We start from the raw sequence: 24272 nt of genomic DNA on the forward strand, positions 1-24272 counted from the left end.
CTCGCATGCCTCTTAAAACTATCAAAACCAGTTCTTCCTCCAAAAGCCCTACTAACAACGCCAATGACACTCACCTGACTCTATCAATATATTATCGCAACCCCTCGTCCATCCGTTGCATACTCCAAATATAACTACACTGCAGTCCTCCGGTAAATTTTTTATCAATGACCCACTGCCTTACCTGAGTTTAAGACAAACCTTATTCCATTGCTTGCGAGATAAATTGTCTTAACTCATCTTCTGCTAACGGATACAAGAGCCCCAAGATCAGCTGATGAGAAACTCTCAATGCTTGTGCATGCTGTTCGAGCCGAACCAACAACCACGATAAATCTTCTACTTGTTCAAGATGATCTATACGTAACTCCCTGATATCCTTAAACAAATACATGATCGGATTAGGTAACTTGGAATACGCCGCCTGTCCGCCACTGACAGAGCCACAGCCACCCTCACGACTCATCCCATTGCAGAACTCTAATTCCTCTCTTCCCTCAGGGAGTCCCTATTTTAGTTCCAAACAAGCAAGATCAAGTTGCAATGCACTTATTCTCTCCTGCAACCCCACCCACGACTGTTTATCTGAGCCACTTAATTCAATTGACCCTAAATCTCGTACCCGATTACCTAGGTGAGGTAACCGCACCCGCAGCCTATCTAATTGCCTACCACTAGGCTGATTATCCTCTAAGAAGGATATAGTATCTCTGAGACGATCAGCTGCCTCACCCAAGAATTTTGCTGCTGCCTTACACTCACCACTGACTTCCAGCATGATGACCACCGGAGAAGAAAGTGCAGACCGTAAACGCGCTGCCAGCTCCGACAAATTTCCTTCCGTGGGCTACCGGCGGATGGCCAATTCATACAACAAATGTTCCCTCTTCAAAAATTTTATTTGAGGGCACTTTCGCTGTTCCATAATTATTAGGATGCTGAAACAGAACAAACTAATCAGCTTTTGCAGCGCACAAAGATATCAGACAATGAAACAATTACTCGAACTCGACAGTAAGCAACTGACCAAGAGACCGCAACCGTGCTCTGCTACCAGAGCGGACACACAGTGGTTACAGTTACTACAAGCTACACCACAAGTTGGGAAATAGAACCAAATTTCTAGTAGTTTACTGTCGAGTTGAGATTTTCACAAATGTTTTATTTGTACTTTACAGAAACTAGCGGTACGGCAATAAACAGCCTTTTAAACACGCCCCTAATGGCAATCAAGTAATTTATAGCAATACAACAACTTAAAAAAATTAAAGAAAATTAGTAAATAGGCTACTAAAGTAAATACAGAACTTTGTTAATAAGGTACGGTGAGGTAGTGAAGCTACCAACACCACCATTAAAAAAATTAAACAGGTCACAGCAAACAAATGATTAGTGGCAATAAAAGGAATTTACAAACTTGGAGGAATTTAAAAAAGAATAGCAAAGCAATTAAACTTCCAAAACTACACCTCCCATAGGACAGTAACGAGAGGAGGAGGAAAGATCACTGTCTTCATTTATACCGGTGCCAGGGACAGGAAACCTGGTTGTCGGAGGCCACATGGCAGAAGAGACGCTGGTTACACAAAATTAATATTTAATGATTAAACCTTCCATGAACTTAACTTGCAATTATGCTCGAACAGGCAGTACACAACCGATGGCAAGGATCCACACATCCAAATGTGCACCCGTCGCCAGTGTACCCAACACGCCACGGTCACTTGACAACAGACTCTGTCACCGGAGTTCACGTCTTCTCTGCAACGTTGATGCATAGTGACTGCTCTTTCATGTTAGGTGTCTCCTTTTAAACTCCAGTGTTGAAACGGAGGATGTAAAGAAGCTAGTTAACATCCCACCAAGACGAAATGAACAGCATTTCCTCGTGGGGCGATTCTGTATACAACCAAAACGCGGGGAGCTATTCCGTCAACTCGACCCACTTGTTACGCACAACTGACATACATCATGTGGCAACTTGGTACAACTGACCACATCTGCTTTGCACTGGAGAGCCACACTGCCCTCCCTCATCCACCACACTCTCTGTGCGCATCCCTCCCTACTTTCATGCCACCATTCGTTGTTACAACCAGTCAAAGATCTCACTTCCTCCATAGCAGTTTCCTGGAAGCAAAAACACAGATATTGATAGCAGAGGGAAAAGACAACCAAGCAGCCACTTAATGACAGACAACATATCAAACAAACATGTCAGGGAAAGAAAAGGAAAACCAATGCAATCTAAACACAAAGTGTAGCACGAGTCGATACACGGCTCAATACCATTCCTCACAAACAACTATTAATCAAATTGCATGCATATGGAGTATCATCTCAGTTGTGTGACTGGATTCATGATTTCCTCTCAGAGAGGTGACAGTTCGTAGTGATAAATGGTAAATCATCGAGTAGAGCAGAAGTGATATCTGGTATTCTGCAAGGTAATGTCATAGGCCCTCTGCTGGTCCTGATTTATATAAATGATCTAGGTGATAATCTGAGCAGCCTACGTAGATTGTTTGCAGATGATGCTGTAATTTACTGTCTAGTAAAATCATCAGATGATCAATTCCAATTACAAAATGATCTAGAGAGAATTTCTGTATGGTGCAAAAAGTGGTAATTAGCACTAAACAAAGAAAAGTGTGAGTCATCCACATGGTTACTAAAGGAAATCTGATAAATTTTGTGTACACGATAAATAGCACAAATCTAAGGGCTGTCAATTTGACTAAATACCTAGGAATTTCAATTACAAGCAATTTAAATTGGAAAGACCACATAGATAATATTGTGGGAAGGGTAAAACAAAGACTGCACTTTGTTGACAGAACACTTAGAAGATGTGACAAACCCACTAAAAAGACAGCCTACATTACACTTGTCTGTCCTCTGCTGGGATATTGCTGCATGGTATGGTATTGTTACCTGGTGGGATTGACAGAGGACATTGAAAAAGTGCAAAGAAGGGCAGCTCATTTAGTGTTGTCACACAATAGGTGTGAGAGTGTCACTGATAAGATATATGAGTTGGGGTGGCAGTCACTGAAACAAAGGCAGTTTTCTTTGTGGCGAGATCTATTTACAAAATTTCAATCACCAACTTTCTCCTGCAACCCAGGGTAAATTCGAATCTCCAGTGACAGGCAGCAAGCAGAAAGATGACGAAAAGTGTAGCGGCAGAGCAAGTTCTAAGAAGATCACCGCCAGGGCGAGGATCAGTCATCGGGAGACAGAGTATGCGGGAGCGATGACTCATTCCTGGGATAGGAGGATGTAACACCGAGACGCTGTTCTGTTAACAAGGGAGCAGTCTCACAGAAGAAGCTGCATAGCACTGTGGTGTAGTGACGCATGGAGGGTCATAAGTTCAAAACTCACCTGGACTGTACAATTTTAATTTCTATATTTGGTTTGAGTACATTCTAGAAGTATCCACAAATGTCAAGAATCATTGTACTGGAATGTTCTGTAGCTGTATATATACTGTATGTGTTCTGGCTGAGGCAGTTCGCTTGGCGCTCTTGTGTGTGCAAGTGCTGAATAAACCTTTGTTAAGTGAAGTTAATGTTCATCATTCATCTAATTACACCTTCTTCTACATGACAATGTAAAAGGCAATGGCCTGACTGAGTGACTGACTCACTGACTCATCATCAACCCACCAAAACCACTGCGGGTGGAAACTGAAAATTCTGAGAAGGTGTGGATCTTATACTGTAGGCTTTGTTTAAGAATGGATTTTTCAAAATTCCAACTCTAAGAAGGTGAAATAGAGATGAAGAGCTTTTTTGAAAAATGTCACTATTAAGGAAATTTTGAAGATAGACCTAGGAAAACTGGTATTTTGTTTCACAGTTAGAAATAATGAAATACATGTGTCAGCATTTTTGGAAATTTAACCCTTTAGAGGTAAAATAACGGGTGAAAGCTTTTTGGTTTTTTTTAGAAAAATATGTCATTATTAAAGAACTATTAAAGCATTTTTAAAGTTACATCTATGAACATTGGTATTTGATTTCTCAGTTACAAATAAAAAAGTACATGATTTACTGTTTTTAGAAATTGAACCCCTCAGGGGGTGGAATAGGGGATGTTCCTTTTCACAGTATTGTTTTATTATGAAAGCATTTTTAAAGCTAAATCTATGAAATTTTAAATTTACATTCTTAGAATTAAAAAAAAAAGTGTTTCACTGTTTTGGAAATTCAACACCTGTGGAGGTGAAATGGAGGATGAAAGATTTTATTTAAATATTTCATTCTGCAAGCCTTTTTGATGCTAAATCTATGAAAATCTGTATTTGTCTTTTCTATTAGCAATAACACATATTCATGTCACTGGTTTTGGGAAGTCAACCCCTTAGGGGGTGAAATAGGGTCAAAACATTTTATGAAAGTCTTTCATTGCAAAAGCATTTTTAAAGCTAAAGCTTTGAAACTAGTATTTGGGTAGGGATGAAAAAATACGTGTTTCACTGTGTTGGGAAATTCATACCTTCACACCTTTGGGGGGGGGGGGGGGTTGAAATAGGGTCAGACCAATTCACTGACTCATCATCAGGCATCATTTAAGAAGGGAGTGCCTGAAATCCCACTCCTAAAAGTGTGAAATAAGGGATGAAAGGCTTTTTGAAAGTATGTCACTGTTAATGGAATTTTGAAGCTAGAACTGTGAAAACTGTTACTTGGTATTTCAGTCAGGAAATAAAAAAATATATGTTACAACATTTTTGGAAATTTAACTACTAGGGGAGTAAAATGGAATGTGAAAGGTTTATTATTATTATTATTATTATTATTATTATTATTATTATTATTACTAAAGAACTACCAAAGAAATTTCAATGCTATGTCTATGATAACTGGTATTTGACTTCTTTGTTAGAAACAAAAAAAAATTATGTGTTTCAGTGGTTCTAGAAATTCACCCCCTGAGAGGGTGTAGTAGGGGATGAAAATTTTTAAGAAAACATTTCATTACATTAAAAAATTTTTGAAGCTAAATTTATGAGAATTGGTATTTCGCTTCTTGATTAGGCAATGGAAGTTGATGTCAAAATATCTCTACAACAATGCAGAAGTTTAGATTTCAAAAACTTTTGGACATGAGCTACCAGAATTGCTTTTTTGTCAGAAGTACATTTGGAAAACACCATGCTCATATGGTGGTAATTAGGATGTAAAGCTTAGAAGATGTTGTAATTTGTGTACAATGTAAAAAATTGATTAAATAAGAACAAAAAAAAATCTCTACTGGCCATACAGTCTATGCTAGCTAGTCACATTACAATAATTTCTTCTTCTGTCTGCCTTCTCATTCTTTATTACTGTGTACCCACACAGATACATTTTAATCACTGTCTCAGAGATTTTTATATTGGTAGGTGGTGGCTGGTCACAGAAAATTAAGTGATATGCTTGTGCAGAAATAACTGAAGAATTTCACTGTGTTTATGCAGCATGTTATTAATTGCTGCATAGGATGGTAGAGTTTTAGTTTTGCATATTGGTATTCTGGTTGCTGTGAGTTTATTTATCAATTGACATTTTTATTTGTAGTTCACTGTTACTATTAGAGTTTAAATATTGTGATTTGGAGATAGTGAGTGAAGCTGTTGATGCTAGAAAATGGAGTAACAAGTGAAGAGAAAGTGGAACATTTCTGACATATTCTTCTGTTTCATTAGAGGGGGTAGCAGCAGTAGAGGTAGCCAGAAACATTTTCACTGCGTATGGAGATAATGTGTTAATTCACAATGATCCACATCAGTGAACTTGTGAACTGGCAGATGTGATGAAATGTGAACATTCCACAATCATGTGACATTTGCATACAGTGGGGAAGGTTAAAAAATTGGTTGTATGGATACTGTATTCTCTAAGCTAAAATCACAAAACTCAGTGGGTGGCCATATATACATCTCTGCTTGCTCTTCATCAATTGGCTTTTGAACAACACAAACCATTCCTATCCTGTATTGTTACTGGAAACGAGAAATGGTGTCTTTATGCTAACGTAAGAAAAGGAAAGGAATGATTGAGCCTAAACAAAGCAGCAACTCCCTGTACAAAATATCTGTGCACATCTGTAAAAGATAATGTTATGCATCTGATGGAACTGTGACAGTGCGGTGTCCTATGAATTGATTCCCCAAGGTGTAATTGTCATGCTGACATTTATTGTGAACAGCTGTCTTGCAGACACAATCCAACTGGAAAGGCTGCACGAGGTGATACTACTCTGCAATAATTCCTGTGCACATTCTGCTAGACTGAAAAAAACTCGCACTCTCAAATTTTCACCTTTTTTGCTGTTTGCGGAACAGTCTTGAAGGAACATCCTTTCTGAACAAAAATGCACCCTGTACACGGGTCGATGAGTTCTTCACCTCAAAACCTCAAAAGCACATGATTCCTACAGCTGCAGAATCGAAAAGATAGCCAGCATTGGCAGACTAGTAAATAGTGAAAGAGACTGTATTACTAATGACAAAAGTCTCTTGTTGTGTGTACCTGTTGTGTCCATTAAACTTACAAAAAAATGCTACAAACTTATGCATCAGACAAGTAACTGGAAAAAAGGAAACAATTAATTGCACAACTATATTTTTTGAAGTGACAGTTACAGCCTAAAAACTACCCCTCGTCTAGCACAACATTTCAAATCATCGCATTTACTACCCGTCATCAGTGAGAGTGCCCTGCGGAATCATAGTGTTCGTGTGTCGTATCGTGAAGGGTCATTCCCTTTGAATTTGTTACCAGTTTAAATTTCTTTCATTTTGCAGACAAAGGAGGACGAGCTTACAAAAGTTCGCAACGAGCTCTCAAAAGCTTACAAACTGCAAGATAGCTACCTGAAAAAAGCTCAACATATGGACCAACTACGAGGCTATGCAGAACAGAAGAAGGTGAAAGCCATGGAGACTTTGGCACTGGTGCAGCGGGATATGGAGGCTGCCAGGAAGCAGGCAATTCAGGACAAGCGCACAATCGAGAATGTGACGCGCCAGAAGGAAATTCTCAAGAACAACCTGCTGAAGCAGTCCAGTAAGTTGCTGAAAATGTGTCATCAGCTTTCAGAGTAACATTGTTGCCGTTAGATTACATCTGGGATAGTACATGCCATAGACCCAATAGCAAAGGCATTCTCAGAAATGTGTAGCTTCGACATAGATTAAGACAAATTTATAACCTAAACTGACAAATATTAGTTGACTAACGACAAAATAAACCTTCCCATTGCATAGATTCGTCTTCCCTCCCACCTCCACCATCCTAATCAGCATTTCCCCCAAAAATTAAAACAGAGAAACTGTATTTTTCAAAATGAGACTTTACATTGAGGTTACAAAAGTCATGGGATTCCTCCTAATATTGTGTCAGACCTCCTTTTACCTGGCATAGTGCTGCAGCTCTACATAGCATGGACTTAACAAGTTGCTGGAAGTCACTTGCAGAAATGCTGAGCCATGCTGCCTCAGTGTTGCCAGAACAGAATTTTGGGCTCAAACTGACTTATCGATTATGTGTCATAAATGTTTGATGGGATTCATGCTGGCCGTTCTGGTAAGCCAAATCATTCCCTCAAATTGTCCAGAATATTCTTCAAACCAGTCATGAATAATTATGTCTCAGCGATGCTGCACGTTGTCATTCATAAAAATTCCATGATTGGACTGAACACAAAGTCCACAAATGGCAGCAAATGATTTCCAAGTAGCCAGACATAATCATTTCCAATCAATGATCAGTTCAGTTGGACCAGAGGACCCAGTCCATTCCATGTAAACACAGCTCACGCAATTATGTGGAGCTCCCACCAGCTTGCACAGTACTTTGTTAACAACTTGGGTCCATGGCTCCGTGCGGTCTGTGCCACACTCAAGCACTACTAATTGCTCTTACTAATTGAAATTGGGACTATCTCTCCAGGTCACAGCTTTCCAGTTGTCTAGGGTCCAATCAATATGGTCATGAGTCCAGGAGAGGCACGCGAGCGATGTCATACTGTTAGCAAAAGCCCTTATGTCAGTCGTATGCTGCCGTAGCCCATTAATGCCAGATTTTGCCACACTGTCCTAATGGATACTTTCTTCATACGTTCAACATTGATTTCTGTGTTCATTTCATGCAGTACTGCTTGTCCGGAGATTGGGAATTCTTACAACAGCCTCACAGTACATTTACTCATTAATGAAATTTGTTCTCAACAACATGGACCAGTTTAAAAACGACAGTAGATTAGATTAGATTAGATGAATACTTGTTCCATAGATCATGAATACGACACTTCGTAATGATGTGGAACGTGTCAGGTTAAAGAAAGATGTCTGTACAAGATATTACATTACACAAAATATTGCTTGACGCTAATGCTTAAGTTAGTTTTTTTTCCCTCCCTTAATTTATATCTAAAAATTCAGCCAATGAGTAGAAGGAGTTGTCAACTCCCTTAATTTATATCTAAAAATTCAGCCAATGAGTAGAAGGAGTTGTCATCTAGAAATTCTTTTAATTTATTTTTAAATGTTGGTTGACTATCTGTCAGGCTTTTGATGCTGTTTGGTAGGTGACCAAAGACTTTTGTGGCAGAGAAATTTACCCTCTTCTGTGCCAAAGTCAGATTTAACCCTGCACAGTGAAGATCATCCTTTCTCCTGCTGTTATAGCTATGCACACTGCTATTACTCTTGAACTGGGCTGGATTATTAACAACAAATTTCATAAGTGAATATATATACTGTGAGGTTACTGTGAGGATACCTAGATCATGTCAGCGACATTCATGATTATAATACCAGAAAAAAGAAGGACTTGCACTATCCTTTACTAAAGCTATTGTTGGCAGAGAAAGGGGTAAAATAGGCTGCTATAAAAATTTTGGCAAATTACCAGATTAAATAAAATGTCTGACAAGACAGCAGTAATAGCTTCAAAAATAAATTGAAATCATATTTCCTTGACAGATCCTTCTATACCATAGATTAATTCTTGAATAGGAATAAATAAATCTATAAATACAGTATATATACATGTGCCATACAAGGGAATGGGGTAAATAATAGAAATATTAATCTTCAATGCTGTAATAGAAAGAAACTTCCACATGGGAAAAATATATTAAAAACAAAGATTCCAAGACTTACCAAGCGGGAAAGCGCCGGCAGACAGGCACAATGAACAAAACACACAATCACACACACAGAATTACTAGCTTTCGCAACCGATGGTTGCTTCTTCAGGAAGGAGAGGGAAAGACGAAAGGATGTGGGTTTTAAGGGAGAGGGTAAGGAGTCATTCCAATCCCGGGAGCGGAAAGACTTCCCTTAGGGGGAAAAAAAGGACAGGTGTACACTCGCGCGCACACACACACACACACACACACACACACACACACACACACACACACACACACACACACACACGTATCCATCTGCACATACACAGACACAGGCAGACATATGTAAAGGCAAAGAGTTTGGGCAGAGATGTCAGTCAAGGCAGAAGTACAGAGGCAAAGATGTTGTTGAGTGACAGGTGATGTACGAGGGGCGGCAACTTGAAATTAGTGGAGGTTGAGGCCTGGTGGGTAACGGGAAGAGAGGATATATTGAAGGGCAAGTTCCCATCTCCGGAGTTCCGATAGGTTGGTGTCAGTGGGAAGTATCCAGTGCCACACTGTAACACTGTGCCAAGATGTGCTGGCTGTGCACCGAGGCATGTTTAACCACAGGATGATCCTCATTACCAACAAACACTGTCTGCCTGTGTCCATTCATGCGACTGGACAGTTTGTTGCTGGTCATTCCCACATAGAAGGCTTCACAGTGTAGGCAGGTCAGTTGCTAAATCACGTGGGTGCTTTCACACGTGGCTCTACCTTTGATCGTGTACACCTTCTGGGTTACAGGACTCGAGTAGGTGGTGGTGGGAGGTTGCATGGGACAGGTTTTACACCAGGGGCGGTTACAAGGGTAGGAGCCAGAAGGTAGGGAAGGTGGTTTGGAGATTTCATAGGGATGAACCAAGAGGTTACGAAGGTTAGGTGGAAGGCGGAAAGACACTCTTGGTGGAGTGGGGAGGATTTCATGAAGGATGGATCTCATTTGAGGGCAGGATTTGAGGAAGTCGTATCCCTGCTGGAGAGTCACATTCAGAGTCTGATCCAGTCCCAGAAAGTCACAAGTGGGCACTTTTGGGTATCTTCTGTGGGAGGTTCTGGATTTGAGGGGATGAGGAAGTGGCTCTGGTTATTTGCTTCTGTACCAGGTCGGTAGGGTAGTTGCGGGATCTGAAAGCTGTTTTCAGGTTGTTGGAGTAATGGTCGAGGGATTCAGGACTGGAGCAGATTCATTTGCCACGAAGGCCTAGGCTGTAGGGAAGGGACTGTTTGATATGGAATGGGCGGCAGCTTTCATAATGGAGGTACTGTTGCTTGTTGGTGGGTTTGATGTGGATGGATTTGTGAAGCTGGCCATTGGACAGATGGAGGTCAATGTCAAGGAAAGTGGCATGGGATTTGGAGTAGGACCAGGTGAATCTGATGGAACTAAAGGAGTTGAGGTTGGAGAGGAAATTCTGGAGTTCTTCTTCACTGTGACTCCAGATCATGACGATGTCATCAATAAATCTGTACCAAACTTTGGGTTGGCAGGTCTGGGTGATCAAGAAGGCTTTCTCTAAGTGATGCATAAATAGGTTGGCATACGAGGGGGACATCCTAGTACCCATGGCTGTTCCCTTTAATTGCTGGTATGCCTGACCTTCAAAAGTGAAGAAGTTGTGAGTTAGGATGAAGCTGCCTGAGGTAATGAGGAAAGAGGTTTAAGGTAGGGTGGCAGGTGATCGGCGTGAAAGGAAGTGCTCCATTGCAGTGAGGCTCTGGATGTGTGGAATATTTGAGTATAAGGAAGTGGCATCAATGGCTACAAGAATGGTTTCCGGAGGTAACAGATTGGGTAAGGATTCCAGGCATTCTAGAAAGTGGTTGGTGTCTTTGATGAAGGATGGGAGACTGCATGTAATGGGTTGAAGGTGTTGATCTATGTAGGCAGAGATACGTTCTGTGGGGGCTTGGTAACCAGCTACAATGAGGCGGCCGGGATGATTGGGTTTGTGAATTTTAGGAAGAAGGTAGAAGGTAGGGGTGCGAGGTGTCGGTTGGGTCAGGAGGATGATGGAGTGAGGTGAAAGGTTTTGCAGGGGGCCTAAGGTTCTGAGGATTCCTTGAAGCTCCACCTGGACATCAGAAATGGGATTACCTTGGCGAACCTTGTATGTAGTGTTGTCTGAAAGCTGATGCAGGCCCTCAGCCACATACTCCCGACAATCAAGTACCACAGTTGTGGAACCATTCTCAGCCAGAAGAATGACGATGGATCGGTCAGCCTTCACATCAAGAATAGCTTTGGCTTCAGCAGTGGTGATGTTGGGAGTAGGATTAAGGTTTTTCAAGAAAGATTGAGAGGCAAGGCTGGAAGTGAGAAATTCCTGGAAGGTTTGGGGTGGCTGATTTTAAGGAAGAGGAGGTGGGTCCCGCTGTGATGGAGGACGGAACTGTTCCAGGCAGCGTTCAATTTGGATAGTGTCTTGGGGAGTTGGATCATTAGGAGAAGGATTAGAATCATTTTTCTTCATGGCAAAGTGATATTTGCATCAGAGAGTACAAGTGTAGGACAGTAAATCTTTGATGAGGCCTGTTCGGTTGAATCTGGGAGTGGGGCTGAAGGTGAGGCCTTGGGATAGGACAGAGGTTTCGGATTGGGAGAGGGGTTTTGAGGAAAGGTTAACTACTGAATTGGGGTGTTGTGGTTCCAGATTGTGTTGACTAAAATTTTGAGGTGTTTGGGGGAGTGGAGCTGGAAGTGGGAGATTGAGTAGATGGGAAAGACTTGGTCTGTGTACAATGAGAGGAAGTGGTGGAATCAACCAGAAGCAGCATGACAGTTTTCAACATTGAATTTTTTGCAAATTCTAAAGTCTATTCTTTCAGTATTGCACCTGAAATAGGTACAAAAGCTACACACTGTTGCTGAAACCGAGTCTGTAGGCATTTTTCTGCACATGGAAATTTTCCATACTGAATATGCATCAGTTTCTCACTGCTTGTCCTGGCTTTTGAAGCTCTGGATCATATCTGCATTTAATTTGCCAGTATGGTAGTTAAGGTGGAATACGGGATTTTGAGACAGTCTGCAATGCTCACTTTATGTTCACTAGAACTTTTTGTACGTCTTCATTTATATTTACTTTCTCCTGCGTGGAAAGATATCTTATTTTATTTTGTAACGAACTCTTCATGTTCTCGTTCACAAAAATTAGAAACTACACTAAAGAATTGAATTCACCAATTGCAAAAAGACTCCTAGTTTCACTCACTGTGCTATCCATCTGCTTACACTACTGTCAAGTGCCACCGCTATGTATTGTGTGACTGTTGGACCGCGGGCCACATTCCCTCCATATTACACGACGCCTTCGAGAAGTGCTACTGCACATCGCTCGTGCATTCGAATGTCACGGGGCACACAATGGTGTGCCACCACTGAGAACAGGTGCAGCTGTTGCTGTGTGCAAATTTGGTGCTGGCACTGCTGCTGCTGTTTTCGCTGACTGTTCGTGAGCAGCTACGCGCTGCTCGGCCAGCCGTCAGCAACCTTGAGTGGTGTGTGAAGGCTGCTGTAGGCAGCAAAGTTATACAGTTTGAAACTGACTACCACAGTGTCACCATGTGTACTGTAACTAAGGTCTCAGTAATAAGTGCAAGACAGCAAAGAAAAGTCACTGGCCACACCATATACAAAACATTTTGAGACAATTTCTCAGTCTTCGTAATGTATAAGTGCAACAAAAATGACTGTGGAGGAGAAAATAATGGTGTAAAATTGCAAAAAAATATGAATGGAAGACTTGAAAGTGGAGTAACTTTGCATGCAAAATCGAAAAAGTGCACAGTACACAGTGTAAAAGTGCAAATGATGTAGAGCTGAGAAACATGTAAATGTGACCAGAATGATATTTTCACTCTGCAGTGGAGTGTGCACTGATATATAAATGTGGTTTCACTGTAACATGGTGTATATGACAAGGGAGATGCGTGAAAAACTCGGGAATTTTTTCATCTGGTAGAAAACTGGGAAAAACCCAGGAATTTTTTAGAATTCCGGGATTTTTTTTTTTGGGGGGGGGGGGGGGGTCTGGTAGTCTGAATCTATGGAATTGGCTAGTAATTATAACAATGCTGATCATTTGCAAACCCAGTCAACCACATAAGCAGTGATTGGCATTCACCCATTCAGCTCTATTCGCTCAGCTTGTATAGTCCTGTCCTCTTTTGTCTGCAGGAATGCCAATTTCTAGATGCAACGGGGATTGCCCTGGCAGATACATCACGTATACTATGCAGACATGCAAAAATCAACTTACAATTCATTCAGGAATCAACTTAGAATTTGATCAAAACTGTTAAAAAACCAGGAGGGATGCGTTAAAAATCATAGGAGTAATCGATACACCAATGTGCAGTGGTTGCTAGGCACTTTGTGAAACATGATCTTTTTCCTCAAGAATACGATATGAATATGCCCCCCGCCCCTCCCAGAATCTGCCGCCTGGGCTAAGTACCCCGGTTTGCCCTCGCCCCCTACCCGCTACCCGTAGTTCCGGGCCTGTTGCACATACATGAATCTGGCAGCTTAGGTGCACCAGTAACATTTTTCCAGATAGCTTCTGGCTGCTTGCTGCTATTGCTTATACAGCTAACTGTCACACTTCTGCAGCCACAAGCGAGAGCAAGGGACTACTCTTACATGACTCAACTGCACACGAGCATAAGCTCGCTCGCAACTGCTCAAACGAATCTAATGTAAACAGTTGCGACATTACGTTCATCGGGGACAATCTGTTGTTGTGAAACACTGCATAGTGTTCCTATAGCCTTTGACACATCTTGCTGTTGGCAGACGCTTGTATGAGCACTGTGTTTTGTTCTTGTATATGGTGCATTTCCTTTGCAACTCAAGTTTTTTTTGTTTTTTTTTTTCCCCCTCATTCATGTTTTATTGCTGCAGTAGCGAGATACAGTAATATTCTTTGTTAGAGTATTGGTTCTTACAACTCAAAGTTACAAAAATTTAACTGAAAACTAAAACAATGAGAACTTCCCAGAATTCTAAAAAATTCCCAGGTTTTTCCTGGTTTTCTCCTGCATGAAAAAATTCCCAGGTTTTTCCCAGATTCCCTGGTTGTTCCAGGTCGTATACACCCTGACCAATTTAGTATTGGAGGGCCGTGTGAAGGGTAAAAATCGTAAAGGGGGACCAAGAGATGAATACACTAAGCAGATTCAGAAGGATGTAGGTCACGGTAGGTACAGGGAGATGAAAACGTTTGCACAGGGGAGAGTAGCATGGAGAGCTGCATCAAACCAGTCTCAGGACTGAAGACAAGAAAAACAACATTTTGTAATGGGTGCAATCAAACTTTATTCAGGACAGTAGAAATTAAAATGTCCTGTGGTACCTCTCCAAACAGGAGGCCAGTTTGACATATAGCCCCTCATTTTCTTTTTTTTAGAAAAAAGAAAACCCGTAGTAAAAACAAAGATTCCAAGACTTACCAAGCGGGAAAGCGCCGGCAGACAGGCACATGAACAAAACACACAAACACACACACAGAATTACTAGCTTTCCCAACCAATGGTTGCTTCTTCAGGAAGGAGAGGGAAAGACGAAAGGATGTGGGTTTTAAGGGAGATGGTAAGGAGTCATTCCAATCCCGGGAGCGGAAAGACTTCCCTTAGGGGGAAAAAAAGGACAGGTGCTCGCTCACTCACACTCACACTCACACTCACACAGACACAAGCAGACATATTTAGGCAAAGAGTAAGGGCAGAGATGTCAGTCGAGGCGGAAGTACAGAGGCAAAGAAGTTGTTGAAAGACAGGTGAGGTATGAGCGGCGGCAACTTGAAATTAGCGGAGGTTGAGGCCTGGCGGAAATCGAGAAGAGAGGATATACTGAAGGGCAAGTTCCCATCTCCGGAGTTTGGATAGGTTGGTGTTGGTGGGAAGTATCCAGATAACTTGGATGGTGTAACACTGTGCCAAGATGTGCTGGTCATGCATCAAGGCATGTTTAGCCACAGGGTGATCCTCATTACCAACAAACACTGTCTGCCTGTGTCCATTCATGCGAATGGACAGTTTGTTGCTGGTCATTCCCACATAGAAAGCGTCACAGTGCAGGCAGGTCAGTTGGTAAATCACGTGGGTGCTTTCACACGTGGCTCTCCCTTTGATCGTGTACACCTTCCGGGTTACAGGACTGGAGTAGGTGGTGGTGAGAGGGTGCATAGGACAGGTTTTACACCGGGGGCGGTTGCAAGGATAGGAGCCAGAGGGTAGGGAAGGTGGTTTGGGGATTTCATAGGGATGAACCAAGAGGTTACGAAGGTTAGGTGGACGTCGGAAAGACACTCTTGGTGGAGTGGGGAGGATTTCATGAAGGATGGATCTCATTTCGGGGCAGGATTTGAGGAAGTCGTATCCCTGCTGGAGAGTCACATTCAAGGTCTGATCCAGTCCCGGGAAGTATTCTGTCACAAGTGGGGCACTTTTGGGGTTCTTCTGTGAGAGGTTCTGGGTTTGAGGGGATGAGGAAGTGGCTCTGGTTATCTGCTTCTGTACCAGGTTGGGAGGGTAGTTGCGGGATGCAAAAGCTGTTTTCAGGTTGTTGGTGTAATGGTCGAGGGATCAAAGGGAGAGCCACGTGTGAAAGAACCCATGTGATTTACCAACTGACCTGCCTGCACTGTGACGCTTTCTATGTGGGAATGACCAGCAACAAACTGTCCATTCGCATGAATGGACACAGGCAGACAGTGTTTGTTGGTAATGAGGATCACCCTGTGGCTAAACATGCCTTGATGCACGACCAGCACATCTTGGCACAGTGTTACACCATCCAAGTTATCTGGATACTTCCCACCAACACCAACCTATCCAAACTCCGGAGATGGGAACTCGCCCTTCAGTATATCCTCGATTTCCGCCAGGCCTCAACCTCCACTAATTTCAAGTTGCCGCCGCTCATACCTCACCTGTCTTTCAACAACTTCTTTGCCTCTGTACTTCCGCCTCGACTGACATCTCTGCCCTTACTCTTTGCCTTTAAATATGTCTGCTTGTGTCTGTGTATGTGCGGATGGATATGTGTGTGTGTGTGTGTGTGTGTGTGTGTGTGTGCGCGAGTGTACACCTGTCCTTTTTTTCCCCCTAAGGGAAGTCTTTCCGCTCCCGGGATTGGAATGACTCCTTACCCTCTCCCTTAAAACCCACATCCTTTCGTCTTTCCCTCTCCTTCCTGAAGAAGCAACCATCGGTTGCGAAAGCTAGTAATTCTGTGTGTGTGTTTGTGTGTTTTGTTCATGTGCCTGTCTGCCGGCGCTTTCCCGCTTGGTAAGTCTTGGAATCTTTGTTTTTGATATATTTTTCCCATGTGGAAGTTTCTTTCTATTTTATTTACATAACCCGTAGTAATAATTATATAGAGATAGACATGAGGAAAAGACGCCTTAAATTCTATGGCCACATAATGAGACTTCCTGAACACAGATTAACAAAAAGAATTGTAAAATACGTAGATTCTCTTGTTAATGGAGGAGAATGGATCCAAAAAGTTAAAAAAGATTTGGAATTAGCAAAAATTACTAAAGAAGAAATAGCTGCAAGGAACAATTTTAGAATAAAAGTTGAAAAGTGGGAGGTTAAACCAGAGACAAAAGCACCGAGAACCGGAACAAAATGGAGCGAAGAAAGAGGAACTAAATTTTCGCAAACAATGAAAAACTGGTGGGCAAATAAAAAGAACCAGGAGACCAAGAAGAACGGAAAGTGAACCAGCTTTACTTAGCGTCTTCCACATGGGAGCTTTACGACTAATAATAATAATAATAATATTGGATGGGATTATTTGTAACCCGGAGAACAAGAACTATTCAGAAAATTTGCACTCTTTATTGTATATTAGCTAATAATTTGCTTTTTTGTGTAACATAAAATTAAATATCGATACATAAAACCAATAAAAACAAGTGACAAGAAAGTACACATTTTTCAATCCTGAAGTCCTAGCTAATATTTTTCTCTAACCTTGCTACAACTTTACATGGTGTGCTTTCCATTCTATGAAAGCATCTATTACCTCCTCAAACTTCATCAAACGTTTTGCTACATGAAAAAACTAAATGTAATTGTCTTATACTGAAAAAGCTGTTAACACAAACAGTACCCAAGACTGGTGTGGTTTATCAATCTGATTACATGTATTTGGTCACTGTCTAACAGGAAAAACAGGCAACAAAGATTATGTATTGTCTCTCCGAGTATCCAAGGAAATGAAATTTTGAAAGAATATTTTCGGCCATACTGCTACACTACTGAGGGCTGGTTATACAGTCCCCAGCTAGCAGCCGCTAAAGTTCTATTCTGGGAGTCACACAGACAACGTGTTGTACGACCACGTAATAACACCTAACCGGAGAATAAATGTGGGATAACTGCACTGGTGATAGCAGCAGGGTCAGTGAAGTTAACCAGAGAATAGGTTTTCATTTCACTGTTTGCCATGAAGCATTCCAGTGAAGTAGTTCATTTATGAAGTACGGAAGCCGGTCGAAGTTGCCCAGTTCACCACACAGCCGCGGCTACACTCGCTTCGCCTCGCTCATACAATAAAGCTTCGTAATGCTTCATAATTTTACCAACACATGGCCAAACTATGCAGTAACATGCACACAATGTTTTATGCTCTTACAACGTCTGAGTTAACTTAAATAGAGCATGGTCAAAGGGGACAAAGGAAAGATAAACAGAGAAGCCTGTCACATATAAAGAAGGTATTACATTTAATCTTGCTCGACATTTTCTCATGAAGTGTCCAAAAAGGTCTTTATCTGCCAAGTGAAACCTTATTTGTTGTATTCATGGATTGAAAACTAGGGCTGCCAAAGAAATACAGTCCAATTTTATGTTCCTTTTAAAATTTAATCCAAAAAAGCATGAGTATGTTTACCACTGTCACAAACTTTACATACTTACATTAAGGAATTATTCAAAAGTTGTCCTGTAGATTTTATTTTTGTTGAGAATAGTAACCCTCCAAATTCAAAATGTAAACTGTCACCTGTAGTTATTGGTATGATTTTGGATAAAATCCCTCTTTATTTTTTTCGGAAAGCAGTTTTTGTGTCTGTTCACTCATATACAATGGCTAGCAACTTGCGATCATGTAAAAGTAATGAAATTTGGAGTTTCTTCGCTGATTTAGGTGATGGGAAAGAAAAGTGCAACTGTTGTTCTAAGTGCATTTCATATAAAGGAGGAAATACATTTAATCTAGCGGGTCATGTTTGAGTGCTGCATCCAACAGTGTCATTGTCAGTCAGGCACTTAGCACCCCCTGCTCCTACATCTTCCAATATTTCTTGGACAAATAACCCGGACAACCCGGAACCAACATCAGCAATTGCCAGAAGCGAACAGCAGTCGGTGCCAGAAAATAACAAATAAAAATAAATTCTGCTGAGAAGGTGAAATTAAACCTGATCAGGCACTGTGAGAAATTTGTGACGAACACATCCACTGCTAATGCAACAATCTCAGTTCTAACCACTGAGCTTCATTATCAGACAGCAGACATCAATATCATGGAACATTACCTATGTATTTTCCGAAACCTTTTTCTAACAAAAGAAATCAGGAGATAGATTTCGCACTTCTGGAGACTGTTGTAAAGGATTATTTGCCCTCCAACACAGTGGAAACCAAACATTTCCAAAGATTTGTAAGCAAATTGAATGGTGCTTACAGAATGGCAGCTTGGAAGACCATATCCAATACATTACTACAACAACAACAGTACGCCATGATGAAAGAAATTGTAAGAGTCATAATTAATTCTGCAGAAGCGGTTGTGCTGACATCAACGGTTGTGCTGGGTGGACCTCAACCACAAATGAGAGTTATTTGTCACTGACAGCACACTACATTAAAGATCCAGAGCTGGTGTCTTCCCTCCTAGAGTGCTTTAAATATGACGAAAGGCACACGTCAGAAAAACTCTCCGAACAACAAGGGAATGTGGCATTCAAGAAAAAATCGTGTGTGTTGTTAGCGACAATGCTGCTAATATTGTGGCAGCTGTGACTCACAGCCTGGAAACACATCACCTGCTTTGCACACACACTCAATTTAGTTGTTCAAAATGGGCTTTCACACATTCAACCCGTTCTGAATGAAGTAAAAAAAAAGTTGAATTTTTTAAAAGAAGTTCAGGGGTCTGCACAAAACTGAAAAAGATGCAGGAACAGTTAAAAGAGCGAGTTCTGACACTAGAACAAGACACTGTTACAAGATAGAATTCAGCCTATGATATGCTGCGAAGAATAATTGAGGTTAAGAATTCCCTAATGACAGTCATCACTCTGAATTATCTGGATCTTCCAAATCTGACTGCAGAGAGCACTGCAAGTGCAACGCAAGCCTATGACCTGTTGAAAGTTTTCAAAGACTGCACTGAGGAAATGTCAAGTGAAACTGTTGTCACTACTTCTAAAGTTATACTCCTTAGTCACTCATTGAAAAAATGGTGTTGTAGGTTTGTTAACAACACTGAAATTCATGTACACATGCAACAGATGGCTGAAAAGTTAGCTGAAAACATAGAACGACGATTTTTATTTTCGAGGAAGCAACTTCATTGGATCTCCTGTTCAAATTACATGGTTTTTCTGATAAAAATTCTGCTGAGAATGTGAAATTAAACCTGATTAGTCACTGTGAGAAATTTGTGACGAACACATCCACTGCTACTGCAGCAATCTCAGTTCCAACCACTGAATCTACTTCTAGTCTCTGGCTTGATTGTGATGAAGTGTTTTCCTGGCTGCAGAGTAATCCACACCCAAGAGCTGCTGCAGTAGTGAAAGTGGACAAATATTTACAAGAGCCTCTGCTACAGAGACAAGGCAATCCACTTCAGTGGTGGTCTGAATGGCTGTCAGTATACCCCTCGCTCTTTGAACTTGCAAAAATACGACTGTGTATTGTTGCAACCTCCACGCCATGTGAAAGAGTGTTCTCGAAGGCAGGACAGCTTATAACTGACAGAAGAAATCACCTGACAGGAAAAAAAGTGGAACAAATCATGTTATTCCATGCATGCTTCAGTTCCAAATTCACAAGGTAAGCAATTTTTTTTCATGTTGGCTGTGCGTGTTCACACAGCCAGCCTCTTCATTTGTATCTTTAATATTGATTTGTGTGCAAGCGCTGTCAACGGTTGAACCCGTAGACACGAAGTATAACTGCACAAATAGTTACGGGTAATGACGTCAGCAATGCAGGAAGCTGCTAACACTGCCTTCCCTTCGCCCCTCACCCCCCAACCCCTCCTAAACCTACCATTACCCACAAACACCACGCGATTTGTCGACTGGCTGTGGAGGGAGGACTGAAGTGAAGAGAGAATGAGTGATGTATCACCGATGTAGTGGGAGAGGGGAAGAGAGTGAGTGAACAAGAAAAATGTGTGGAGTGTGCTATCTGTGAGGAGTTTGAAGTACCAGTTAATTGAAATTGAGTGGTTAGTTCAGACTTCAATGGAGTGAAGTGTTAATTTGAACAACTCATTCACGAGCTCCCCATCACTAGCAGCAAGCTGTTTACATTAAGTGATATTGCTGTTTTCTCTTCGTTTATTGTTCTCACACAAAATGGATTTCTGTGGCCGGGAGCTATCAAGTAAATTAAAATACATTCACATAATTACAGAAGGGTAAAATATGTTATTAGTTTCAGATTTTATTTTGTTTCCACCTTTCTGACAGTCAAGTGTTAATCGCCTTGCAGAACAGTGAAGTTATTTTTGTCAGTCTGTTAAAGAAATTTGACTTTTATTAATCTTTTCTGCTGAGGCAGTCAATTTATTTGAAACAAAGTGTTTAATTCAAAACTATTGGCAAGTTTCAACTCTTCACTGCATTTTCATCTTCTAGCACATATGGCATTATGGCATTATGAAGAACCAAACATGAGATAATACAGTACTGGTACTCAAAGAAAATTTACATCTGAATCTGGGCATATGAATGTGTGCTTTAAGCTGAATTATGCATTTTAGTATGGTTCACAAAATTCCCATGTCTTGTTTCTTTTATGACATAATTTAATATCTTTTAATGTTTTATATGTATGAATCTACGGGCTTTTTTTTAATGATGTAGTGTAAGTTCTTTTAATGTTTTACACGTACAAACAACCGGGCTTCCTGCATCATAGTAGCTGCCCAAGTGCAGTGATACCTGTTATCTGGTGCTCTCTGGCAACTGCTGAAACGAACCTATTTCTAACAGGTCATGGGAAAATATTGAGAATGGTTGTTTGAAAAATGTTACTTTCAAAGTAAATTTCCTTATATGCAAGCTGAACTATGTGCGAGAATGTACGATGAATTTCTTAAATCACAGTGTTTGACTACCATTTAAAAATCAACTGTTTGAGGATGACCATTTAGAAAAGTTTTGAGTCGACAAGATCAGATGTTTATGTCATTATTAAAAATTTTACTGGCCCATTTGTGTGATGTATCTTAAAAGTGTAACATGTGCAGAAAAGATCAATCCTATATGTGAAAGCTTAGCTTCTCTTGCAATTTATCAATGTTTGAGACCAATATCATTTGTGAAAGCTATGCTTTTCTTGTAGCAACACTATTTATATTAATTTAAACCATTAACTTTGTGTATACACACTGCTATTGGCTGACTGCATCAAACGTGTCCTATGATCTGAATATACGCTGTCCTTGGCTGGTGAGATCACATGACATGAGCTATGACTGGCTTACAAATACTTTGGAAAGTTACATGAAATTCACATTTACACGTTTGTAATATGAAAATATATAGCGTATATATTGCTGCACATCAAAGATCTTTCCAAAACTTATAAAACTTATCCTTTTTTTAGGAAATTCTACGCCAGGACTGATAAGTTTTACTGTTCTGAGGAAAAGTATAGAGTCACTTAACACAGAAAAAGTGAATTTTCACTCGAGAGAAAATGTATTTTTAACCGGGAAATCTGGGAATTTTATTTTCTTGTCCATGTATACACCTTGCCCCAGTGATGAACTACTCTTTTTTTGTACCTCATGCAAAGAAGTTGTTGCATTGTTGTTTGAACCACTTTCCACATATTCTTTGACCACCTAATTGTTGCTGAACTTTTTTCTGTATAATGTGTCCTTGAGCAGATCAAACAAATGAAAATCCAAGGGAGGCTGAGGTAGCATTTTTTTTTCAGTGGTTTGTCATGTCAGCGTGGCAGTGTGATGACAAGCATTGTTGTGTATCAACATGCTTTTTGTGCATTTTCAACTTCTAGCTGTGTAATGAATAGTCCATTAAATTTTGGGCATACAGACGCTCAAATAAAATTTCCTCCATGTATCATCTGGCCGTCCTCAGAGTGAGTCACGAGACTGATGACAAGATGCCGAGCACAGCCTTATGTGATCCACCGTGGCAGTACTGCACATGCTGGTCACAGATGTTGGTCGGTGGCAAAGAAATACACTTGCACATGCGCCGCCTGTGGCAAAGGTGTACAGACATTAGATTTCCTTATCGATGTATTGGCGGCAGTGACACCGTGACGACTTCTCTGCAGTTTAATTACCCCGAGAGCCAGATTCCGTGCTTCATTCAAATTAAAACCATTATCTTTATTTATTAAATTATTAGCCAATCTAATCTTTATAGCTTTCTTGAAGACAGATTTCCAAAAGGAAGAGGTTGATGTTAAAATCTTTACATCACTGTAATTCATAGAATGCCCTGTATCAATACAATGTTTGGCCACTTCTGACTCTGGCTGTGATAAGCGTTGTGTATCTTCAATGCTCTACAATCTCTCATGAACGGTGTATGTTGTTTGACCTGTGTGTGACTTCTCACAATTTCTGCAAGGAATCTAATACACATCCACTTCACACAAGCAGTAAATTGTCCTTCACAGAGCCGAGTAAAGCTGCAGTCATAGTGGTGGCCAGAAGATCACCTTAACACAGTGTTTACCAAGAATACGGCCTATCTTTGAGGAAAGAGCACCCACATAGGGCAAAAAAGCACTTGATCTGAAGGAATGACTTTCTTCTACCCCATCACATACCTGCAATCTAGGTTTTGCATTGAATGCTCTACGAATTTGTTGCGGAGAAAATCCATTTGTGAAGTATGTGAGTTCTTCTTGCAAATTATCTTTATCAGATATACAGTACGCCTTATGCACTAAGGTCTTAAGGACACCTATGGTCTATGAAAAGTGATGGCAGCTACTGGCATGCAGATATAGATTTGTGTGTTTTGGTTTCTGATATACGGCATTTCCTAATGTACCATTAACTTTACGGTGATAACATCCAAAAAGGGGAGACAGCTGTCTTTTTCTATTTCTGTAATAAATTTTTATACTTGCATGGATAGAATTCAAATGCTCAATAAATCTATGTATTTCATCCATCCTGTGCGGCCATACCGCAAATGCAGTACCTCCAGAAGACTGTTGGTTTAAAACTTGTAGAGTCCTCAAAGTCTTCCATGAATAAATTAGCTACCAGGGGGGAGAGGGGGCTTCCCATAGCAACACCTTCTATCTGCTCATAAAATTCATCATTAAACTGAAAATAAAATGATAAATGCACTTGTTCAAATAAGGCCATAATGTTCTTATTAGAATGGTGGCAGATAAGAGATAAAGAATCCTTTAAAGGTACCTTGGTGTATAATGGTATCATGTCAAAACTAACAAGTATGTCCATACTATTTAGCCTGACATTGCTAAGTCTGAATAAAATCCATAGTATTACAAATGTGGTGACTACATTTTCCCACCAATGGTTTTAATAAGGAAGCTAAACATTTGGCAGAAAAATATGTTGGTGGACCGATACTGCTCATTATAGTTCTCATAGACAAATCCTCTAGATGCTCATTCTTAGCCATGTTGAGAACTTTAGGAAACCTATAAAATCTCCATGGTACTGCACCTTGCACTTTTAAACATCTTCTGGCTTCCTTTGGTATTGATGAAGCATTCAGCAAGGCAGCCGTCTTTACTGTCACCTTGTTGGGAGGATCTTTATTAATCTTCCGGTATGGACCAGAACTATGTAGACCACATATCTTTTCCTTGTAGATTTC

General features: G+C 40.7%; 1 protein-coding gene and 1 long non-coding RNA gene across 6 annotated transcripts in view; one reads left to right on the plus strand and one right to left on the minus strand.

The window, feature by feature from the left end:
* The window catches only part of LOC126326285 (cilia- and flagella-associated protein 58-like), a 369658-nt gene that overhangs the window by 126558 nt on the left and 218828 nt on the right, over positions 1-24272 (plus strand). For all 3 annotated transcript variants that reach the window (XM_049995640.1, XM_049995632.1, XM_049995677.1), the window contains exon 8: positions 6797-7058. In XM_049995640.1, coding sequence (XP_049851597.1) covers positions 6797-7058 — 262 coding nt within the window. The remainder of the gene's footprint in view (positions 1-6796; positions 7059-24272) is intronic.
* The window catches only part of LOC126326982 (uncharacterized), a 124540-nt gene that overhangs the window by 24263 nt on the left and 76005 nt on the right, over positions 1-24272 (minus strand). For 2 of the 3 annotated variants that reach the window (XR_007560970.1, XR_007560922.1), the window contains exon 4: positions 763-2130. This is a non-coding gene — a long non-coding RNA (uncharacterized LOC126326982). The remainder of the gene's footprint in view (positions 1-762; positions 2131-24272) is intronic. The other variant, XR_007561021.1, reaches the window with a different exon arrangement.

The sequence above is a fragment of the Schistocerca gregaria genome, chromosome 1 (assembly GCF_023897955.1).
Source record: "Schistocerca gregaria isolate iqSchGreg1 chromosome 1, iqSchGreg1.2, whole genome shotgun sequence".
Classification (NCBI taxonomy): domain Eukaryota; kingdom Metazoa; phylum Arthropoda; class Insecta; order Orthoptera; family Acrididae; genus Schistocerca; species Schistocerca gregaria.